Below are 17194 nucleotides of genomic sequence, written 5' to 3' on the forward strand. Positions count from 1 at the left end.
CGTTCTCCGCATCGTCTCAGCTCAAAAGTCCAAGAGTCGTGCTTGTCTTTTGGTCCTGTCGCCACTTGTCCAATGCCTTTTCACCATCCACCTCGTCATCAGCGCATCTTTCCTTCACCATTCCCCAAGTCCTCGAGCGCACAATGCCCTCCACCATCAACTCACTGCGCACCAATGACGCCAAAGCCTCAGTCCTGACCTCTCTCGGAAAGTACCTCCCGCTGTAGGGATCCAACCTCTCATTAATCACCCTCTCCCTAGCTCTTGTATCCTCCACCTCCCTCAAGATATGATCGGGATCATCAGGGTCCGGCGAAGTAGCCACGCCACCGCAATAAGCCAAGATATCACTCCTCGCCTGCCACGAAGGGAACAGTACGTTTTGCTTGAAGGAATCACATGCCGGTGCTGGTATTGTGCGGCGGCCTGTGGGGCGGGGCAGGCTTCGTGAAGTACTCGTTGGGTCGAAACCCGATGTGCTGGGGGATAAGAGGGCGTTTAGGTTTTGGGAAATTGTGTCGTCTACGGCGCTGCGGGAGATGCGGAGGAAATCTGATAGGCTGGGGTGTTAGCGGTAAGCAAAGAAGAGGTGGGTGTGGGAGCCGGATGCGCACCTCGTAGAGCGGTTTGGTTGAAGCAGAAGGCGGGTGTGAGTTTGGGAGTAGGCGCTGTGGTTGGTGCTGCCATGATGGGTGTTTGTACAGGAGGCGAAGGGGGAGAGGTAGGAGGAGTTGGTTTCCAGAAATGTTCGGCCAGTCTGAATATGTTTCTGCTGTCTAGTAGGTAAATTTGCCCGTGACGGTGTGACGGAGAGTCTTGGATCAATATCACCAGATACCTAGAGAGGCGCATTCGGAGTTAAGGGAATAATGCCGTCATCAATTTAGCGCGCGTCGCGTGTCACGTCCGTCGCAGCTACCTGAGTCTGCCTCGATTTCTTGTCACTCCTGCCTTGTCATTGTTGTTGTATATCGATGCGGGCATCTTCTAATTCTCTACGACCTTTCAATTCTTTGAATTCCTCACCTCTGCGCTGCTCCATTTACACATCAGCCACAACACCTCGACCTCAACTGTGCTTTAGGATGCCTCCCAAGCAGCAATCTACGCTCGGGTATGTCAAGAACCCCCAGACGACGTTAGGGTGCGCAGTCATCGAAACTCCAGAAAGAGTTTGGGAGATATCGCTGGAATATGACTGACCAGCGCAAAGCAATTTCTTCGGAAAGCCCAATGGTTCCAAACCCACCCCTCAACAGTCGAGGCTCTCTTTCGCAACAAAACCAAAGCCCGAGCCCAAGAAGGCCAAGGATGAAGACCAGGCCGAGGTCGAAGATGGTCCGTCAGAAGTCAACAAGGCTGCAGTGAAGGAGGAGGCTACCCAGGATCTCAAGGAAGAGCCCAAGGAGGACATCACATCGCCAAAGCCGACCAAAGCAACAAAGAAGAGAGCTGCCGAAGTTAAGGAAGAAGAGGAAGAAGAAGCTGTCGCCTCAGAAGAAGAGCCTCCGACCAAAAGACAGCGCAAGAAGCCAGCCGCAAAGCCCACAAGCCCAAAGAAGAAGGCAAAACAAGAGCCGGTTGAAGAAATGGAAGGGCCCGTCAAGAAGGCCAAGGCGACACCGAAGAAGCCTGTGGACAATGCGCCAGCACCTGCCAAAGTCGACGAGGAAGACATCGCAATGAAGGACGGTTCCGAAAGCGATCCACAGTCAGAGGCAGAGGAAGTCGAGTCAGACGAGGAAGAACAACCCGAGAAGGCGGCAAAGGCCCGCGAGAAGGTCCAGAGCACATTCAAGTCCAACACGAAAGATCCATACCCTGACTGGAAGGCTGGCGACCCAGTACCTTACGCTGCGCTCTGCACCACATTCTCCAAGATTGAGATGACGACGAAGCGTCTTGAGATCATGGCACATTGTTCCTTGTTCCTCAGACAAGTTCTTCGCCTCACCCCTCAGGACTTGCAACCAACCGTTCTACTCATGCTCGGAAAACTCGCAGCAGACTATGCTGGTATCGAGCTGGGAATTGGCGAGAGTCTCATCATGAAGGCAATTGGCGAGTCCACAGGTCGATCACTCAAAATCATCAAGGAGGACCAACAAAAGATCGGCGATCTTGGTCTCGTTGCGGCAAAGAGCAAGGGCAGTCAGCCCACCATGTTCAAGCCAAAGCCCTTGACTGTTCGTGGTGTACATGAGCAACTCATGGCTATTGCCAAGATCGAGGGTTCTGGTGGCCAAGGTCGCAAGGTTTCTGGTATTCACAAGTTGCTTTCTGCTGCCGACGCAAATCTGCCAAAGGGCAAGGGAGTCGATATCGAAGAGAATAAGGGTGGAGCGAGCGAAGCAAAGTTCATCGTGCGCACACTTGAAGGAAAGATGCGCCTGGGTCTGGCAGACAAAACTGTGCTTGTCTCGGTAGCTTCAGCCATGACTTATCACGATGTCATGACCAAGACCAACAAGGCTCCTAGCACCGAGCAACTGGAGAAGGGTGAACGCGTCCTGAAGAACGTCTACAAGTATGCAGTCCTTGACCTTTCTTTATGCCCAATGTAACGCTAACTCATCGACAGCGAACTCCCCAGCTACGAAGTCATCATTCCTGCATACCTCGAGAACGGCGTGTTCGACCTGCACGATGCATGCAAGCTTCAACCAGGTGTTCCGCTCAAGCCCATGTTGGCCAAGCCGACCAAGTCTATCACTGAAGTCCTTGACCGCTTCGAGGGCAAAGACTTTACCTGCGAGTACAAGTACGATGGAGAAAGAGCACAGATTCACTTTGTCGCCCACGATGCCGATCTGACCTACGCCACTGCTGCCCCTACTGCTGGCAACTCTGCAAAGGGCGTTTCCAACATCTTTTCGAGAAACAGTGAAGATTTGTCGAAGAAGTACCCTGATATTCTCGCAAAGCTGCCCACTTGGGTCAAGGACGGTACCAAGAGTTTTGTGCTGGACTGCGAGACCGTCGCCTGGGATGTTGACGAGAAGAAGGTGTTGCCTTTCCAACAGCTTATGACGAGAAAACGCAAGGATGTCAAGGCCGAAGACATTAAGGTCAAGGTTTGTGTCTTTGCTTTCGATCTGCTCTTCCTCAATGGCGAGGCTCTTGTCAACCAATCCTTCCGTGAGCGCAGAGTCAAGCTGTACGAGGCCTTCAAAGAGGTCGAGGGCGAGTTTGCCTTTGCTCAATACGGTGACACCAACGACCTTGATGCAATTCAAGTCTTGCTCGAGGACTCGATCAAAGCCTCTTGTGAAGGTTTGATGGTGAAGATGTTGGACGGTCCTGAATCATACTACGAGCCTTCGCGCCGCTCGCAAAACTGGTTGAAGGTCAAGAAAGATTATCTCGCTGGTGCAGGAGACTCTTTGGATCTGGTCGTCCTCGGTGCTTACTACGGAAGAGGAAAACGCACAAATGTTTATGGTGCATTCCTTCTCGCCTGCTACAACCAATCATCACAGCAATACGAGACGGTCTGCAACATCGGCACGGGATTCTCAGAAGCTCTCCTCGAGTCACTGCATGAGACGCTCTTACCACTGGTTATCGACCGCCCCAAGCCCTTCTACAGCCACTCCTCAGGCAACAAAGACCAACCCGACGTCTGGTTCGAGCCTCGCCTGGTCTGGGAGGTCAAGACTGCCGATCTCACACTGTCACCACGCTACAAGGCTGCAGCTGATGCGCTGAACGATCCCAGCGGTAAGGGTGTCAGTCTACGGTTCCCGAGATACATCCGCGATCGTGATGACAAGAAACCTGATGATGCTACTACTGCCAGACAGGTTGCTGAAATGTACAGGAAGCAAGAGTCTGTGGGTAAGAACAAGGGACCTTCTGTTGATGACGACTTTGAGTATTGAAAGGATTGAAAGGATTGAGCTTTGAGTTGCAAGATGAAGGATGGTTTATGGTTTGAAATGGCTTTCAAGGTCGAACGATGCCTTTGTAACATTAGCTATGAGAAGAGCCAACACAGTGTATCTGAGCTCGAGGATACAAGAAGTAATGAATGATATACTTTGCAAAGCACATGAAAACTACTGTCCTTCAACCCTCCTGCTTCGAACATGCCATATGCAGTATTGTTGGTTGCTGATGGCATCGATACCTTCACGTTCCAAACGGCACCCCAAGCAAGCATCTCGGGACGCGGAACAAAGCCGCGCGAAGCGAACCCTGAGAAGCGCGACTCTCCATCGACTTTTTTTCTTTGCCAAGGCCATCGCATTCGCATCTTTTGCGACCAAGCAAGAAGCTATCCAAAACATTCACTTGCGCCCCAAGTCACCGCTCCACGAACACCTTGACAACCAACCCGAGTCTACCGATCGATCGCTTCTCCATCGTCCTCACGCATACCGCTCTCTTCACACACGACCTCCGCAAAGATGGCGCAATCAGCAGCCCCCAATAACCCATTTATCAAACAACTAGTCCACAATGGTACCGCTCCCCCTCCACCTCTCCACCTACCTCTACACCCCCCTCCAGCACACCCAGCTAACCCAAACCCCACCAGACCGCCAAGTCCGCGACAAAGCCGTCCTCTCCCTTCGCACCTTCCTGTCCCGCAGCACCCCCTTCACCCACCTCGACTTCCTAAAACTCCACAAAGCCCTCTTCTACACAATGTGGTCCTGCGACAAACCGTCCCCGCAACGCCGTCTCGCCCTCGATCTCTCGGCTTTGGTATCTCTCCTCAGCACACGCGCGAATTTCCTAGGTTTCATGCGCGCGTTCTGGGAAACCATTGCCAGGGAATACACGGCCATCGATTCTTTACGCATGGATAAGTTTCTGTTCTTGATAAGAAGTTTTGTGAATGCTGGGTTTGCGTTTGTCGCGAAGGATTCGTGGAAGGATGGAAAGACACGCAAGGATTATTTGGATTTGATCAGGGAGATTCCGTTGAATCCTAGGGAGCCCAAGGTGCCTAATGGGTTGAAATATCATGTTGTGGACGTTTATGTTGATGAGCTTGAGAAGGTCGGTGGGGAGGAGGGGACAATGGAGGCGGAGAATACACCGTGGGAGGAGATGATGGCGCCGATGGTCGAGTTGGGGGAGAAGGGTGTCTTGAAGAGTGTGAGGAAGAAGGTGGCAGAAGCACTGGATGATGAGAGGGTAAAGGTGTGGTTGGGTATTGAGGATGATGATGAGGAGTTGAGTGAGATTGAGGGTGAGGAGGTCGATGATGAGGAAGAGGATGAGGAGTTTGGTGGCTTTGATGATTGAGCTGTTGGTCATCATTGCTGAACACGATACTGCCACTACACCGCGCCGAGGAGGTCAAGCGTCTGTCACTCGCTGTCCATCATCGGCCGTTTGAGAGAAGAGCATCTGAAGTCCTTGACATAGGGCTTTGGCTGGTGGAGACGCAGAGAACACTTCATACATGCATACAAGCAAGGCGTAAGGCGTTCAAGGAAAGATACAAGGGAAAAGGATTATCAAAATTTTGCATGTAAAGCTGAATGCATTCCCAGCGATATCTTCGAACTCAGGAAAAGGAAACAAAAAACAATACCCCTACAACTCCCACATGCATATGCCAGGTTTCCTTGATTATCTTCTCAGCTCACAACAGTCAGAGCTGTTTCTTTCATGTTTGTCATCAAGTCGTTGTACCGCATTTTTCGGCCTTCTGGAGCAACTAGCAGGTCAATGGGAATTTGGGTGTGCGATCGGAGGTCATGACACCCCAGTGACGCTCGTCTCCTTCGGCTCCACTGTCGCCGATGGCTGCAGGTTTCTGGGGCTCATCGAAGGCTTCGAAGACGAAGGTGTTCACGCCGTATGCCAGCATGCCGCAGATGGCGTCGTCGTAGTATGTTTGTGCGTTCTTCGTGCTTGCGATGGCGGCGCCGTAGTTGGTTCCACCTGGATGAAGGTCAGTATTGTACATGCTTCAAGAAGATTGAGACCATCAACTCACCATCCGTCGGCCAGCCAGTCTCACCCACCCAGAACTCGATGGCATTCAGGGAGCCCGAGACAGTCTGAATATGAGCAAGAGCTTGTTGAATGTCGTCGAAGAAGGTCCTAGTGGCATTGGTGATGGGCTGTGCTTGCCAGTATGCAAAGCCATTAGCCAGCAAAAAGTCGACCCCTCCTTTGATGACAGCATCGGCTGTTCCATCGGCGAACTTGTTCCAGCTGTCTGCCGTGCCGACCTTGACACCCTTCGGCAACACCGTTCTGACATCGTTGATGGCCTCTAGGAGTTGAGGGCCTGTGAAGGTCTTTCGATACATCGTCTCCGAACCAACGCTGACACCAAAGACCTGGTCAAGGTATCCGTCGATGCCGGTCTGCACAGCATACTTGTCAAGAGTCATACTCACCTTATCATCAGGCCAGACGCCGAGGAGAACCTGGAATCCTTGAGCCTTTGCAGCGGCGAGGACTTTCGGCACGCATTCACAATCGGCAGAGGAGTACATGCGAACGAGATTGCTGCCAGAGTTCTTTTTGATAGCTATCATGTCGGCTTCGTAGTCGGATTCGAGTTTGCATGATGCATTTGGCAAGTGAGTGCCCAATGCGAAGCCCATACGACCTTGAGCCGAGACGAGAAGAGGAGAGAAAGCCAGAACGATGCCGGCGGCGATTGTGATTGAGCGCATCTTGAGTTTGTCGATGGTCGAGATAAAATGGACAAAGGGATGATTCGAGAGTAGAGGAAACAATTATAGAAGAGCAGTTCTCGCAACAGACCCGCCGTGCAAAAGAGGAGATTCCAAGGAGTGACAAAAAGGTCAGCAGCAGGATATTGTAGATGAAGAGATGAAAATGACTGGACGGAGAGAAAGTCAGAAGCAAGCAAACAGACAAAGAAACTCCATTTTCAAGAAGGCAGTCAAGGCAGGTGCTCAGTCAAGGAAGGTCCAATCAATTGTTGCAAGCCAAGCATTGCTACATTCTTTGGTGCTACTTCCTGGATTGCTGCATTGCCGCATCTCGCAAACATGCATGACATTATGCGTGAGTGCATTGGAGATAAATTGTGCTTCCATCGCACGGTTGATTGGATTTTGCTGCATTGCTGCACAGCACGGTCGTATACCATCTTGATCCATCGAAAATAGGCTCAAGCATTAATTTATCTCCCCCACATCAACTCATCTCCAGATCTGCTGCAGGTCAGCACAAGCCTTTCTAATGATGTCGTTGAAATACGAAAAACATAAAGATGATGTTGGCCGCTTCATCTCCTCTGATGAATACTTCAGGTCGGCGTTGGCCGATATTTCCGGCCACGTCTTCGTGGCTTCCTTCCTTCAGCTACGGTAAAGCCGAAGGCGTGGAGTATATCAAGTCAGATCGACGATCTATATTGCAATTTTGATCATAGCGTTATGGAAAGATAGACAAGCAGATTTGAAGTGTAAGATCGTTTATTCATTTGAGAATGTTCTCTAGTAAAAAGAAGATAAAAGGCCCCGGCAGAAAAGTCCTGCACAGTAGCCACTCCACACAAGATGATCCTATAGGAGTACAAGAAGAAGGTTGAAGAATAAGAGGAAGAGGAAAAAGAAGGGGTAATCAAACAGGCACCACCGTCTGGTAGGTACCCAGGTATCGTCAAGAAGCGAATGAGAAGAAGTGAATAGTAATGTTCAAGAAAAGTTGAGCAGCTGGGAAAGCCGACTGTCTCTGATGAGAGGAGCGAACGGTGACACTGGGAAATTTCATCTCAATGCCATCATCACTGCCAGTCCGGTTGAGTGTTCAAGATGAACATGTGTGACCGTTTGAAGAGAGCCCGCCCAACCGTCGGGGGCCGTTGCGCGCGACAGTGGGGGGATGAAACGCCAACGTTGATGTTGTTGTTGATGATGCGTCGCGTCGTGTTGTGTGAATTTTGGAGAAGGAAAAAGGCGTTGATCATTAAAGTTTGGTTGTTGTTGTTGATGTTGATGTGTTGACTGTGATTATTGATCAAAGGCGGCCAAACAGAACATCCTCGAAGCCTCCGACGGCAGTGCCAGCGAAGGGACGGGGCTCAATCAGGCTGAGGAGCTCTTCCGGGGTCTCGATCTTCTCCTCTTCCTGCTCGAGTTCTAGTTGACTGGGGCTGCGGCGAATGCTGAAGTTGCCGATGGAGTATGATGACACTGAGGAGACGAGTTGGCTGAAGCGGCTGCCAGTCGACGATCTGCTGACAGTCCAGCAGCTGTCCGAGTTCTCCGAAACAGGCGATAGAGGAGCGTTGGGAATGTGAGTGTGAGAAGTCGAGAAGACAGTCTTCAGCTTGCGAAGAGAGCCAGAGGCAATGTTGCGGTTGGAGCGAGAAGGCATTGTGATTGTGATGTAGTGTTGTTGATCTGAAAAGATGCTGCAAAGAAGATATGCCGAGAAGGATGTTTTGTAGAAGTAGTGATCGTGGATTTGCTTTTGCAAGGCAAGGTGCAAGTAAAGAATGTGGTTATGTGAATTGCTGAACCAAAGGAGTGGATATGATTTCGAAGATCCCAACCTCGTCGACACGTTGGACTCTTAAGTACTACGCGACTGTCGTTGCAAAGGAGGTAGGCTTGGGCAAGGAGCAAATATCGATTCCAACGGTGGCTCCCGGAAGACCAAGTGGAAAAGTATGTAAGGGAAGTACAACGATCGCGGATTCCAGCCGCTGCAGCAACGTTGTGAAGGAATGTAAATTTAGAGATGCGCAGAGAAAGAAGCGAATAAAGAAAGAAGCATCACGAAATAGAAGAACAAGAGAGCAGCAAGCAACGAAGATATCAACTCCATCGTATCTTCTTACCTTTAGATCGCACCATATCTCCTCAAGGATCTGATCTACCAGATGGAGTTTCAGAAAAATGCTTCATGAGTGTCGTTCGTGTTGCAGGTAGAGTTTGGCAGGGATGTCGCGATACCCCCACACTTCTGACCACTCAGTCTCGCCAAAGCACACGCCTCGCGAACGAGGTCCTTCGCACGACCGCCAACGACCCCTGACTGTCAAAAGACCCACCCAAGCGTCCCCCTTTCCCCCCCGTTGACCGTTGAACTTCCTGATATGAACAAGAACCTGTCCAGAAACGACCTTAACTCAGGAATTTCTTGCAGTAGTTGCTCTATGGCGCATGAGTTCGCAGGAGGCATTCCATATTTTGCAAAGCTCTGAAGCCTTTTTACCGACTTATCCAGGTCTTTGGGAAACTGGACTCTCGAAGTGGCAAGCAGGAGCACAGGCAGGAGAGAATTGACCAATTCTTCTTTTGCCGTCCACCGCTGTTGTGAGTTGTATGTACAGGGCTGTCAATTTGAGTCAGCCTCACACGTTGCTCAGCTTTCCCTTGTCTCTTGTGTGTTGTGCAAGTTTGCGTGGACGAGCAGCGTGTGGAACGTTGTGCCAAGGAAACATGCCACGTCTCAGCTTGACACTTCCTTCCTGCCGTCCCTGACTTTATCCTGAAAAGCATGATATTCAGGGCCATCGAACCCTGGCATGGATAGATCTACAAGATTGCCTTTTCTGCTCACCCTCCAATACTCAAGTCTCGAAGATCCCAGGTTCCACTTCTTTTCCCACCACCTTTTCGTGTCTAGCCATTCTGCACATCATTGCCTGTCCTCGGAATGGTTACCCCATCCGCCGACCTAACCGGTAGGAAGGAATCAAACGACGCGAGACGTTGCAAGGGTTCGCGTTTCTGTTTGTATATCCACAAAACACCTCGAGGCTCACGAGCGATTGAGCCGAGATTGCGATACCAACTGTCCAAACAGTCAGACGGTGTGAGTCTGCTCATGTGCTGAGGCGAAGCACTCTAGGTTACGTATTCGCGGCTGCCGTCTCCGTCGACAATGCAATGGAGGAAGTCACTACATTCTCACGTGGTTTGAGATCTCCTGTGTCTCACAGTCTCATGACTCGGATCGGTACATGTTGCTTTCTATCTGGCTGCAGTCATTTCTTCGCCCAAAGTCCATCAGGTGGCTAGTCCAAATGATGCCTGCCTTCACTCATGACATAAGACGGCTCTTCGTCACCAAACCTGTGACCGCCTACTCCGCCTCGCCGACATACGTTGAGCGTCCAACAGCAACCACCAGCTGGACTCAAGACCGAACGCCGCCCAGCTGTCCGTTTCAGCCGCTCAAGTCTTGACTCCAGCCCGCACCATGACCGCCTTGTTGAAACGGCACGACTCACGATGATGCAGTCTCCGAGTCGACCTGTTGTTGCTGCTGATCCTTGAAGCCTTGGAAATACTGCGCCATGCATTAGCTGTGACGAAACCCGTTAACGCTTGCGTGCCATGTGCATACCTTTCGTCGGAAGGCGTTGAGATCATCTGCCGTCACTCCAGTCGCCTCTTCACGTTTCTCGCGGGTTCGAAGTGCTTCTTGGTCAACTTGTGCTTCTGGAACGCGGCGGTAAGTAAGTAGTCTGCGGGCCCCTGCGAGAGTAGTCAACATATTGTGCTCCACATTGCGTACAGAGATACTCAACGCACATCTGTTGAATTGCTGGATCGAGACAGCTACCAGCTCCATCGCAGGATGGCTGGGAACAGGGATCTCCATGTCCTCATCGTTAGCCACCGGCATCCACATACTGAGTCTTGCATTGTCCACCATATGGTTGTAGCCAAAGTCCAGAATATCGTCCAGCATGGCGTCGAAACTGTAAGGCTTCTTTGGAGGGATGTAACCTGGTGCAAGATGTGCTGGCACACCGCTCTTGAGCAGAACCTCCTTCTGGAGATCCTCTCTCGTGCTGCCCAGCACTCTCAATCCCTCGCGCACACCGTATGGAGGATCACAAACAATACCGTCCAGCCATCGTGTCTTTCTGATCGGTGTGTTTGTCAAATCGCTCACAAACATCTCCAGATATTGTGGCACCAGACCGTATTGTACAAAGTTGCTCATGACATTGCGATCCGGCTTTCCACGAATGCTACGAGGATCGATGTCACTGCCGACCACGGTAGCACCGTAATGTGCGCAAGCGATCGGGAAACTTCCAGTGCCGGTGAAGGGATCGTAAAAGATCTTGCCGGGTGCTGCGTGAGCCATGTTTGCTGTGATCAAGGCCAGTTGCGAGTCCATCGATGTCGTGCTGATATACTTGCGCTTCTTAAGGTCGTATTTGTTCCATGCTGAGCGTCCACTTTCACCGACCAGGAGACCTAGCGCCACACGCTTGGGATCTCTGACCTCTAAGTCATATTCTTCAAGTACCACCATAGGCAGATCCGGGTCCCTCATCTTGATTGGTCCTTCGAAAGCCATGTACGAGAAAGATTCGACGATATCTCTCTTTTCTGCGTTGGTGCGCTTGGCCTGATAACTGTCGATTTGGAAACTGAACGAGGCGCTTTCTTTGTACTTTGGCCAGATATGCGATGTTCGTTTCTTGACGTCTGCATGGCATTCGTCGTAGTTTTTACCGATACCCCAGAGTTGGTAGACTGCTATGGTCAACATGGATCGAGCGATCAGTTTTGCTGCATCTGCGTCTGATGGGATCCTCGCTATGCAGAATGGTGACTATACGTATTGATTAGCTCGTGTCCGTGTAATCCAAGTGATAATCCCATCGTGATGCCGACTCGATAGTCGGATGATTTAAGCAGTTGCTTCAACCTCGGTTCCGTGGCTCTCTGTTCCAGATTCAAGTTGCTCAAGCAGAGAAAGGTGAGATGCCGTCGTACCTGATCTGAGTATTCCAAGATTTCCAAGTTCACATCGTGCAACGCCGCCAAAGCCTCCAGCTCTGGCTTCCGGAACGTCTCGTGCATCTGCGCAAGTCGAATGAGGTACTCCATGGTAATTGTATCGATGTTCGGTTTTTTTTCCCCAACGTATAACTCTTTTTCTGCTCCTCCAGAGGTGCCGAGAAAATGAATGGCTTCAGTAATCACCGCTCATTTACTAATGATGGAAGTCCTAGGTAGCTCCCTAGATGCTTGGTGTGTTTTGTTAGGATGATGTGACCGTAGTCTGTTCTTGATAGATTGATGCTCTTGTTTGCGAAAAGGTCCAAAGTCGTTCGGTAAAACTTGCCTGTTGGAAGTCTGACCATGACTTGGCACAGCGGGGTCAGGGTGATACCGTACACAACTACTTTTTTGAACGGACATCAATTCTGGCGGATTGGCAACAATCCTTTCTGACTCCGAGCATAATTTGCGGAAGAAAGCTGGAAGTTCAACGACAGTTCTCAAGCTCGCGAGTGTCTGACGAGTTCTCGTCGGGTGAAGAAGGATAACGAGATTTCTCAAGGCTTCGCTAGAAAAGAGAGGTCACTCTTATGTGAGCTCACCTCTTCCACAAGACAATCCGGTGATGTCAAATAACGCGATAGCCTTTGGCATGACTGGTTTGAGTGTAACTGATCGAAAGGAAAATTCGCTTGCTATAATATGCCGAGTGAAAAGAAGCATCCTACGTTTGTGGACTCATCTGGTCCATCCCTTCATCTTCCGCCACAGGCTGTGATCACAGCATTGTCTGGTTGAATGTGCTGTTTCATCTGTCCGTCGAGAGTCTCCACCAAGCAGTGTCTTTCTCCATCACTCGCCAACAAAGATCAAGAAAGACACGAGGTATAGAGTCTCGAAGGCTGCTGATTCAATGCTTGCTCACATCCACAACTTTCCTCTGCAATTCTTCGCACCACAGAGACAGTCCACAGCCACAGTACCCTCATCCATTTCTTCGTGGACAGCTTGACCAGCCTCGCCCTCCTCCGGGTCCATGTAATCAAACGTCAGTTCGGTGCCAGCAGGTATGTCTTCGAGGGCAAAGAATGCCAGATCGTAGATCTTCTGATCGTGTTTGTTGTAGCTGACGGTGAATAAGCGACAGTTGGGATCACAACTATGGTTGATGAATCTGGTGGGACCACCCATCTTCTCGCCGTCCGCGACATAGCAATCGTTTGTGCGGAGGGAGCCAGGAGGACCGTCGTCGTTTGCGAACTTGTCGAGCCAGAAGAGGTAGGAGGCTTTGTCGCGGCCTGAAAACGCCTCGCGAGCATCTGCTTCATGATCGGTGATCAGCTCACCGAGGTATCTGTCGATGTATTGTCCACGCCTCAGATTCACAGGGCAACGAAGTCCTTTGTGTTGTCAGCAGCGATCGAAACTGTTCGAATAGAAGAAGAAGAGCTTACCGAAACCTCTTTGTTGCGTCTTGAAGATCTCGAGCGGAACCGTCCTCCCCTTCTGTACGAGCCGGTTCTTGCACTTGGGACCGCATTTGCACTTCGGATTGCACTCGTAGAGCACGTTCCTACTCTCAAGATAGAAGCCATCAAGGACGTACTGCTTGATGCCCGTCCTCTGATCGTTGTCCAGCCTGTAGGGAAATCGTTTGGGCAACTCGGCGGCGTCGAGCTCGCCCGCCTGCCAGGCTTCGTAATGAGCTTTCTGTTCCTCCTTGCTGAGTCCTTGACTTTTGAAGTCGGGTGTCGCGTATTCCAGGCAGTCGCATCTTCTGGTGTACTCGCAGCCACGGTCGCTACCCATGTCTGGCCGACATTTCGTACAGCCCAGCATAACGGCATCTGCACTCGATACACCCTCTCCGTAGACGTAATCTTGGATACAAGTGAAGCTTAGAGACGGGGTCTCCTTGTTCCTGTCGTTGACAAATGTGACGGGTGGACCAGGAATACGGAGGAGCTGATCCAAGAACTGTCGTCGAACGAATCGACGGGCTTTCTTCACGCCATCCGCTAGGTGAGCCTTTGCGGCTGCCAGCATTTCAGGAGTGGGAACTGTGGTTGCGTCGATACGAGGCATTCTCGGGGACGGGCAAGCTGGGTGGACAGGATATATGTCTCCAGCCTTTCTTTGGAGAATTCCATTATAGACCTCGAGCTTTTGAGCTGAAATGGAAGAGGTGGATGTGGTGGTGTCTTGAGAAGAAGCCCGGCTTGTTGAACCTTCATCATGAGGACTTTTGCGCTTCAGTGAGGTTACCTGGACAGGGACGCCGAGTGAACTGTTGCCGGATTTGAGACTGGATGATGTATGTGAGCAAGTCGCGATGGAAGTGAAGCCTATAAATAAATAGATAACATACGAGGTGACATAATTGCCGACATAGATTTGGAGAAAGTCGGCGATTGAACCCAGGTCTTCCAGATCATGCCAGGATAAGATGGCTTGTGATGGCTCGTCATGCTTCCAGCGCAGTAGATATTGCTCCTTCTAAAACGCGAGACGCGGTCAGCCAGTGAACGTCGGACGCCGAAATGAGGACAGGGTGACTTACGCCTTCGGAGACTCGATGACAACAAATCGCGTCAACCTGTGGCCGACTTCGTCAGTAAATGCGACAAGATCCCGTAGAAGTGAGCCGTAATGGCAAAGATCAAGTTATCGAGCGAAGGCGCGTGAAAGTAGAAGTTCAGAGTAGTAAAGAAAGCACGCGGCTACGTACTAGTGATCTCTTAACCATATTTCTGGCGGCCGGAAAGCGGGACATTCTACTTGCGCGGTCTCTATCTGTTCATAGTTGTTAGCCATGGGTTACATCGGTAAGTCGCTCGAGTGAAAGTAGTAGAGGCCGATGTGTTATATGCGCGCGTAGCTAGAACATAACACGCATCTCTTAACCGGTTAAAGAGCGCATATATGAGGGAAAGTAGTAGAATAAAGGAGATCCTTATAGTTTAGTACCTACCTAATAGGGGTTTAGTTGCAAAAAGGCTTAAACAACTTAAAAGAGTAGAGTAAAGAGTAGGTAAGAAGTTAGATAGAATTAAAAGAGTTAAAAGCGCCGCGTTATGCCGCTAGGCTGCTAGAATTTGTGCAAACATTAGGCAAACCATGTTTAGCCGGAGTTTAGCCGGTACAAACTTTATATAAAACTCTACAGAATGGCCTTTAGCTACCTTTAATAGTATAATAAAATAGTAGACTAGTAGTAGACTCTACTCTAGCTCTTTAGAATGCCATTAGAAGTAGCTATATAATTTTTCTAATAATAATAGCTTTTTATCTTCTAGAAGTTTTCCTACTAACTGTTTATTACTTTAACAAGTGAAGGGATTAATATTTTAGAAAAAACTTCTCTCAAAGCCTTTACTAGACATCAAAATAGTTTATTAAAGTACCGTGCATGACAGTAGCTATAGTATATAGAGAAGAGTAGACGTAGAATAACACGACATAATAAAGAAGAAAGAGTAAACGTTGATTTCGTATAGTAATTGCATTTAAGCTCTTACTATTCGTAAACGATCTTACTTACATAGCACTACGATCCGTAGCCATTACAATGCACAATGTTCGCGAGAACTAGAGCGTTGTCCAGAGAGAGCTGATGGAAGAGCTGCTCTCAGTGGAAAGTCCAGCTTTACTGAAAATCATTGTGTCTTTTGACAGCCGAGTTCAAACGTCTAGTTTACAATGGGGAGAGAGAATATGTAACGCCGACCCTGATGCACCAAAGCCCCTGCCTGTCCAAACGCCTCGCTGATAGGTAGTCACTCAAGCATTAGTCTTCAGGCCACCGTCCTGTACGTTCTGCGCCTCTGCGGCAGGGTTCTTCTCCTTCTCGGCCTCTAGGGTACGGTGACCTTCCACAGCAGAGCCTGCAACACGCTCCTTTTCGTCATCGTCATCATCTGGCTCGTCCTCATCAATGTCCTGAAGACCATCCTGACCGCTTCCCTTGCTCTTGTTGTAGTCCTCGCGATGCTGCGGCACGTAGGCGACGATCTTTCTCTTGTCGAACCAGCGACCATTGAAGGCCTCGGCGCAGAGAGCAGCCGAGTCGGCTTCCTTGAAGCGCACAGTGATGACACCTTGGGGCTCGAGGTCGTAGAGAACGGTATTGGTGACTTCGCCGTATTTGGATGCTTCGTCGCGCACGTCGGCCTTGATCTCGATGAGCGCGCCAGCGTCCTCATCCAGCTCCTGGAGGGTGAACATGTGCTTGAGGACGACGAGCTTTGCGTATTTCGAGGGGTTTGGCGGGGGTGCGACGACGCTTGGGTCGTCATCGTCCCAGTCGGCGAGGCGAGCGTTCATTTGTTTCGTCTTTTCAATAGCCAGGTAGCGATCTTGCTTTGGTCGTCTCTTCTTGATGTTCTCAACCGAGACCTCCTTCTGCTCTTTCTGGTCCTTGGGGTCCTTGTTCTTGTTCGAGTATGAGTCGTCGACGAGTTCGACATGAAGATCGCCATCACCTGGCTTGCGCAGATCGGTGCCGTCCAGCATGGTGATAGCCAGACTGACGCTCTGAGGCTTGAAGTAGATGACTTTGGCCTGGCCCTTGAAGCTCCCATTATCGTCGGCGTACATGCGGATCTTCGGTAGATTGGTGTGAATGTCTTCTTCGATGATGCCGTACTTCTTAAAAACATCGTGGATCTCGTCAATGCTAGCGTCGAGAGGGATGCCTGTCACGTAGACTGCGCTGTTTGGTCGCTCGATTTTGGGCTTCTTGCCGTCTTGCTTGGTTGCTTTGATATCGGCCTTGCGCTTCTTGGTGTCGATGGCGGGCGCGCTCTCGTCGACGTCCTTCATGGCATAGATCGAGGCCTGTTGCTGCATGAGCGCCTCGTCGACCGAAGGCACCCACTTCTCGAATTGTGCGTTCCATTCGTACTCGTCGTTGCCGTCCTCGAGCACCCATTTGTTGCTGAGTTTATCGAACGAGACGCGGACATCATTCTTGAATTCCTCTTCGGTGGTGGGGAGGACCACTCTGACTGCCGACAGGCCGTCGTTGGGTGGCGGTACGCCGCGTGAAGGGGCGTTGGATTCCATGGCTAGTCGTGTAGGAGCCTGCTGTTCGAGGGTCGCGGCCTTCAAGAAGTCAAATGCTCCGGGCCCGTCGGTTTTGCAATGCGTCATGCGGGGGGAGCTTTGATCGCCCGCACCGGGCCCGAGCCGGAAACTGCTGTCGAAAGGCACGATGTTTTTCGAGATCGCACGTCTGTCCAAAGAGAGTCACTTTTCTACGCGCTCTCACTGGACGCGGCTTGCTTTCAGAAAAATATCATGCGTTTCAACAGCTTTGACTGCAGGCTTAGGTACGGTGGAGATCGACCCCTTTCACATCCACCAACCTACTTGGACACAACGTGGACATGCCTATTACCAGCAGTTTCAGCTCTCGCTTGACCTGCAAAGCCTACATTCGAACGTTCGACTCTCTAATGGAGCTCTTTCGAGCAAAGTTCCACGGTGACCTA

At 50.6% G+C, this 17194-nt stretch overlaps 8 protein-coding genes across 8 annotated transcripts; 2 read left to right on the plus strand and 6 right to left on the minus strand.

The window, feature by feature from the left end:
- Positions 1 to 16: 16 nt before the first annotated feature.
- On the minus strand, positions 17 to 687 carry M438DRAFT_273405 (uncharacterized protein; the record flags this gene model as incomplete). The annotated part of the gene is made up of 2 exons (XM_029900635.1): positions 17 to 552; positions 615 to 687. 2 exons carry the CDS (start codon positions 685 to 687, stop codon positions 17 to 19), a joined length of 609 nt encoding a protein of 202 aa, XP_029760583.1.
- A 398-nt stretch (positions 688 to 1085) lies between these two features.
- On the plus strand, positions 1086 to 3881 carry M438DRAFT_355327 (ATP-dependent DNA ligase; the record flags this gene model as incomplete). The annotated part of the gene is made up of 3 exons (XM_029907028.1): positions 1086 to 1114; positions 1214 to 2527; positions 2582 to 3881. 3 exons carry the CDS (start codon positions 1086 to 1088, stop codon positions 3879 to 3881), a joined length of 2643 nt encoding a protein of 880 aa, XP_029760584.1.
- A 528-nt stretch (positions 3882 to 4409) lies between these two features.
- M438DRAFT_273195 (nucleolar) lies at positions 4410 to 5256 on the plus strand (the record flags this gene model as incomplete). The annotated part of the gene is made up of 2 exons (XM_029900615.1): positions 4410 to 4464; positions 4541 to 5256. 2 exons carry the CDS (start codon positions 4410 to 4412, stop codon positions 5254 to 5256), a joined length of 771 nt encoding a protein of 256 aa, XP_029760585.1.
- A 418-nt stretch (positions 5257 to 5674) lies between these two features.
- Positions 5675 to 6647, minus strand: M438DRAFT_273828 (putative glucan 1,3-beta-glucosidase; the record flags this gene model as incomplete). The annotated part of the gene is made up of 2 exons (XM_029900667.1): positions 5675 to 5901; positions 5957 to 6647. 2 exons carry the CDS (start codon positions 6645 to 6647, stop codon positions 5675 to 5677), a joined length of 918 nt encoding a protein of 305 aa, XP_029760586.1.
- Positions 6648 to 7962: 1315 nt separating this feature from the next.
- Positions 7963 to 8322, minus strand: M438DRAFT_355330 (uncharacterized protein; the record flags this gene model as incomplete). The annotated part of the gene is made up of 1 exon (XM_029907029.1): positions 7963 to 8322. The coding sequence occupies one exon, from the start codon at positions 8320 to 8322 to the stop codon at positions 7963 to 7965; it is 360 nt and encodes a 119-aa protein (XP_029760587.1).
- Positions 8323 to 9870: 1548 nt separating this feature from the next.
- M438DRAFT_345537 (tRNA guanosine-2'-O-methyltransferase) lies at positions 9871 to 11999 on the minus strand. The gene is made up of 4 exons (XM_029905473.1): positions 11694 to 11999; positions 10491 to 11529; positions 10303 to 10433; positions 9871 to 10245 (listed from the first exon to the last, which is right to left on the minus strand). The coding sequence occupies exons 1-4, from the start codon at positions 11805 to 11807 to the stop codon at positions 10183 to 10185; spliced, it is 1347 nt and encodes a 448-aa protein (XP_029760588.1). The 5' UTR covers positions 11808 to 11999; the 3' UTR covers positions 9871 to 10182.
- A 337-nt stretch (positions 12000 to 12336) lies between these two features.
- M438DRAFT_397108 (SET domain-containing protein) lies at positions 12337 to 14729 on the minus strand. The gene is made up of 6 exons (XM_029909292.1): positions 14674 to 14729; positions 14431 to 14495; positions 14263 to 14298; positions 14071 to 14198; positions 13157 to 14007; positions 12337 to 13102 (listed from the first exon to the last, which is right to left on the minus strand). The coding sequence occupies exons 2-6, from the start codon at positions 14473 to 14475 to the stop codon at positions 12624 to 12626; spliced, it is 1539 nt and encodes a 512-aa protein (XP_029760589.1). The 5' UTR covers positions 14476 to 14495; positions 14674 to 14729; the 3' UTR covers positions 12337 to 12623.
- Positions 14730 to 15236: 507 nt separating this feature from the next.
- Positions 15237 to 16995, minus strand: M438DRAFT_345539 (uncharacterized protein). Its single transcript, XM_029905474.1, has one exon. It carries the CDS (start codon positions 16851 to 16853, stop codon positions 15483 to 15485), a length of 1371 nt encoding a protein of 456 aa, XP_029760590.1. The 5' UTR covers positions 16854 to 16995; the 3' UTR covers positions 15237 to 15482.
- Positions 16996 to 17194: the final 199 nt, after the last annotated feature.

This window comes from Aureobasidium pullulans, assembly GCF_000721785.1.
Source record: "Aureobasidium pullulans EXF-150 unplaced genomic scaffold scaffold_9, whole genome shotgun sequence".
In the NCBI taxonomy this organism is placed as follows: domain Eukaryota; kingdom Fungi; phylum Ascomycota; class Dothideomycetes; order Dothideales; family Saccotheciaceae; genus Aureobasidium; species Aureobasidium pullulans.

Excerpts from the sequence above, each read along its gene's own strand:
- M438DRAFT_345537 (XM_029905473.1), bottom strand. The coding sequence starts at position 11,807 with ATGGAGTACCTCATTCGACTTGCGCAGATGCACGAGACGTTCCGGAAG. Across the intron at positions 10,434-10,490 it reads GATCCAGCAATTCAACAGAT|GGGCCCGCAGACTACTTACT; the intron begins GTGCGTTGAGTA and ends CTACTCTCGCAG. Across the intron at positions 10,246-10,302 it reads TCAACGCCTTCCGACGAAAG|TATTTCCAAGGCTTCAAGGA; the intron begins GTATGCACATGG and ends TGCATGGCGCAG.
- M438DRAFT_397108 (XM_029909292.1), bottom strand. The coding sequence starts at position 14,475 with ATGTCCCGCTTTCCGGCCGCCAGAAATATGGTTAAGAGATCACTA. Across the intron at positions 14,008-14,070 it reads GTCGGCAATTATGTCACCTC|TCTCAAATCCGGCAACAGTT; the intron begins GTATGTTATCTA and ends TACATCATCCAG. Across the intron at positions 13,103-13,156 it reads GACGCAACAAAGAGGTTTCG|GACTTCGTTGCCCTGTGAAT; the intron begins GTAAGCTCTTCT and ends GACAACACAAAG.
- M438DRAFT_345539 (XM_029905474.1), bottom strand. The coding sequence starts at position 16,853 with ATGACGCATTGCAAAACCGACGGGCCCGGAGCATTTGACTTCTTGAAG.